This window comes from Arachis ipaensis, chromosome B09 (assembly GCF_000816755.2).
Source record: "Arachis ipaensis cultivar K30076 chromosome B09, Araip1.1, whole genome shotgun sequence".
In the NCBI taxonomy this organism is placed as follows: domain Eukaryota; kingdom Viridiplantae; phylum Streptophyta; class Magnoliopsida; order Fabales; family Fabaceae; genus Arachis; species Arachis ipaensis.
In genome coordinates this window covers 145588552-145592330 of record NC_029793.2, presented here as the reverse complement: position 1 = coordinate 145592330, position 3779 = coordinate 145588552, and the positions used below count along the sequence as shown (strand labels likewise).

Genomic DNA, 3779 nt, shown 5'->3' with positions numbered 1-3779 from the left:
AACTCTTGTATATAACAGCTGACATTTCCAAGGCGAATTTACCGGGAAAAACTGTTCTCTCTAGCACCCCTCCGGCATTAATGAGAGTGTGTCTAGCTAAGGCATTTATATGCATTGTGTCTCTAAAGTGTGGCTGCAAAAGCTTATGTATTGGGTGAAGAACACTTAATTGTCTGTTTGTGGCAATTATGAATGGTTCAATCACTGCATGAGTGAATAACCTACAAATAATGAGCTTGGCTTAGTGGCTTTCTTGTTATTTAGTCATCATTATTGGGAACAATAAAAGAAAACAAGAAGATTAATGAATGAAGTTTCAAATAGTCTCATACCAATGACTAACTAGTTGATGGTATCCTGAATCATTGACAGCAACATAAGCTTTGGCCAGTTGCCAAACAGTAGCCGGTACTCCTTCTTTTTGGGGAGTAAAAACTTTGCTAACTGCTCCATGTTGGTCCCCTTGTGGGTGTGGCAAGCTCAGTTCAATAGCCAATGGTTTCAATGTACCATCATTTTGTAGAAACAAGAGTGTTCTTGTGGCGTAAGTCTTTGTGGTTGTAGAATTTATTCGAGTTAAGTATGGCATCAATGCATCATGGTGATCAAGTATATACAACTTCTTGTTTTCAAGCGCCTATAAAACAATGATCAAAATCAAATACACAGAGCATTTCAATATGGATTAGGTGTTGCTTCTTCAAGTAGGACGCATTTTAAGAATATTTAAAAGAAAATGTTTTGCTAAAAAGAGACACACACTAAATACAATGCAAGACGAAAGTAGTTAGTACCTCATCTATAGTGAGTCCATCCAAACTGTTTTCTAAGTGCTTTGCTTTGATGGTACTATTTTGATCTCCATAGATTTCAGGGTCCAACTTGCTCACCGGGGGAAATTCCTGCAGATGTAAATCACTTTCTATTTTTTAATATCAAAAGGTTTCTAATAAGGATATCCAAACGAATAATGCAAGGAATGCAACTGTATATAAGGTAAAAACTCACGTGCAATTGTCATGATAATTTAGTCAAATCTATCAAATTATCTAACGATTTTCAATTATCAACTCCACGTATAGTCATCTGTATATATAAATGGTTGTTGCTTAGTACCTGGAGACGACGAATGATGACAGGGTTAACACCGGCAAGCATTTCTCTGGAAAATTCTTCATCGGTTCTCCATGCAGTCTTGCTAGCTGCATTATTTGTAGTTAAAGCTTAGTTCATAATAATCAAAGACAGGAATGAATAAGCATGCATATGCAAGCAAGCAAGCATTACCTTTGATGACATCTGGAACTGGGAATTTGAGGAACCTCTCACCATCATTCCTAACAAGTTCTCTAAACAGCTCATATGGAATGAGGTTTCTAAGTTGAGAAGCGAGACCTGGACTGGGCAGCTTAAGGCTTCCCTCGTAAATATCAAGAACATCTTGGAAAGTGTCAAACTCGTTAATGGTTTTATCGCAGAGAGATCTGATCTCAGGAAGAAGAACTTGAGCAATGGATTTGAGAGAATAAGCTAGAAAATCAGAGAACTTGAGGTGACCAAAGCGTTCATCTCTGGGAACATAGATGTCAAGATTGAAAAGGTGCAATCTGGACTCAGTATCGGGATCGGTGAGGGTGTTGTGGCGACTGGTTCTTGCACGGCGTGGGTATGGAAGGTCCTGGGAGCCACCAAGAACGGGACGAGCATAATGGGGACCATTGTCAGGAAGAGCAAGGTCGTTGTAGAAGGCATAGTCGTAGACTCTGTCCCATTCGTTAAGGGTACCCGTCCCTGTCCCTCGAAGCGTCGCTAACTCTTCTTCCCTCAACTTCCTAAGTGTCTCCGGTGTTTCACTTGGTAGGTATGCCTGAATTAAGCCAACAAAATTGAAATAATATTATAGGTGAAAATTCGTGTGGAGTTAATCTTTGTGTAAAGTTAATATACGAAAACTGTATATATATTAAATTGGGATTCGAAAAATTTTAGTATTGATAAAATGGTACCAAATTTTTTTTATTAACGAAATAGTCCCTAAAAGATTTTAAAATTTAACAAAATCACCCAACCGTAAAAAGAATGACATCACAGTGAATTAAAAACGTTGATGTGGCTTTCGGAAGAGAATCTAATGATGGCAAAAAGCTCCGGCAACATTTCTGGCAACCTCTTTCTTCTTCTTTGTGTTCGCTACTTCTTCTTCTTCAACACGCCGATGCGTCCATTCTACTATGACGGCTGAAGAAGCAGCTCGCTATAGCACGCTGCTGTATCTCACCGCATTCTTCGTGTTCGTCGCTTCTTCTTCGACATGCCGCTGCTCGTAACCTTTTGCGTCTCCTTCCGCCAAATCGCCATAGTATGCTGTTGCGTCTCCTTCCGCTATAATAGTACCTTATTGTGTTCTCGTGTTCACCTCTTTTTCTTCTTCAATACGTCGATGCGTCTCTTCCGCATCCCCTCCATCATGGCAGCACCTCTTGCTGCGTCCCCTTTCGTCATGGCAAAGAAAAAGAAGAAAATAAATTTCGCGTCCCCTCCACCATGGCAGCACCTCCCGCTGCGTCCCCTTCCGTCATGGCAAAGAAGGAGAAGAAAAAGAAAAAGCGTCCCTTCTGCCATGGCAGCACCTCGCCACTATGTCCCCTTCGTCGTGGCAAAGAAGAAGAAGAAGACCAAAAATGTCGTCAGAATTCTCTGCCATTATCGGAGCTCTCTTTCGATGGCCACATAAGCGTTTTTCGTTCATTGTGACGTTATTCTTTCAAGGTTAGGTGATTTTGTCAAATTTTAAAATCTTTCAAGGGTTATTTTATCAATAAAAAAAGTCAAGTACCATTTTATCAACGCCAAAATCTTTTAAATACCAATTTAATATTTACCTTTATATTATAATGAAATTCCAAACTTATCTCAATATTATATAACCCAACAATTCATAATACTCGAATTTACATATTTGCCCCAAATTCTAGAACCTTATCTTTTCAATTGGGTCCAGAAGATTGCGAGAAGGGAGTCACTCAGATGAAATGTTTATTTGAGTGTTATTAAATTGATAATTTTTTTTAGTAAAAATAATTTTTTTTAGTGTATTTGGTAAATTTTTAATAGTAAAAGTAAAAATACTAGAAAAATAAAAAATATTTTTTTTGAGAAGTTGTAATTTACATATTTTTTTTAAAGATCTTTTTTCTTTTAAAAAAAAGTTATTTTTCTATAATAAATAAACAAAAAAGTATTTTTATATTGTTATACCTAAACATAATTGATAGACAAAAAGATCTTTTTGGATGAGATACCCAAACATAAAATTACTTTTACTTTTTTGATAAGATCTTTTAAAAAAAGATAACTCAAAAAAAGATATTTTCTTAAAAGCTCACCTAAACAAGTCCTTAGGCTGCGTTTGTTGTAACACCCTCACTATCAGAAGTCACGCGTCAATTTTATCAATTTATCTAATAATTTACAATATTATTTTTATATGAAGATGTCATTGTAAAAGTATCTACCCAATAATAAAATGAAGCATGCAAAACGGGAACTACATGACCCAGCTGGCACATAAGGCACAAGTACCACTTTTACTTTACCATCTTCTACCAAAAGTGAGTAAACCACATATGGTTTCAGTTTTCATCTATTCATTGTTCTATTCCCACAATGAACCCCAATCTTCAGAGGAATCAAATTAATATTTGTGTAAGTTTTTCTTTTTTTGGTATGTTCTTCATTTTGTATTCAAATTAATCAATAAAAATTAAATGAAAATAAAA

At 36.4% G+C, this 3779-nt stretch overlaps 1 protein-coding gene across 1 annotated transcript in view; it reads right to left on the bottom strand.

The window, feature by feature from the left end:
- Positions 1 to 3779, bottom strand: part of LOC107617165 (linoleate 9S-lipoxygenase 5, chloroplastic) — a gene marked incomplete in the record, with an annotated part of 6739 nt that overhangs the window by 1333 nt on the left and 1627 nt on the right. The window contains 5 exon segments of the mRNA XM_016318943.2: positions 1 to 221; positions 333 to 637; positions 795 to 902; positions 1117 to 1202; positions 1288 to 1867. Coding sequence (XP_016174429.1) covers positions 1 to 221; positions 333 to 637; positions 795 to 902; positions 1117 to 1202; positions 1288 to 1867 — 1300 coding nt within the window.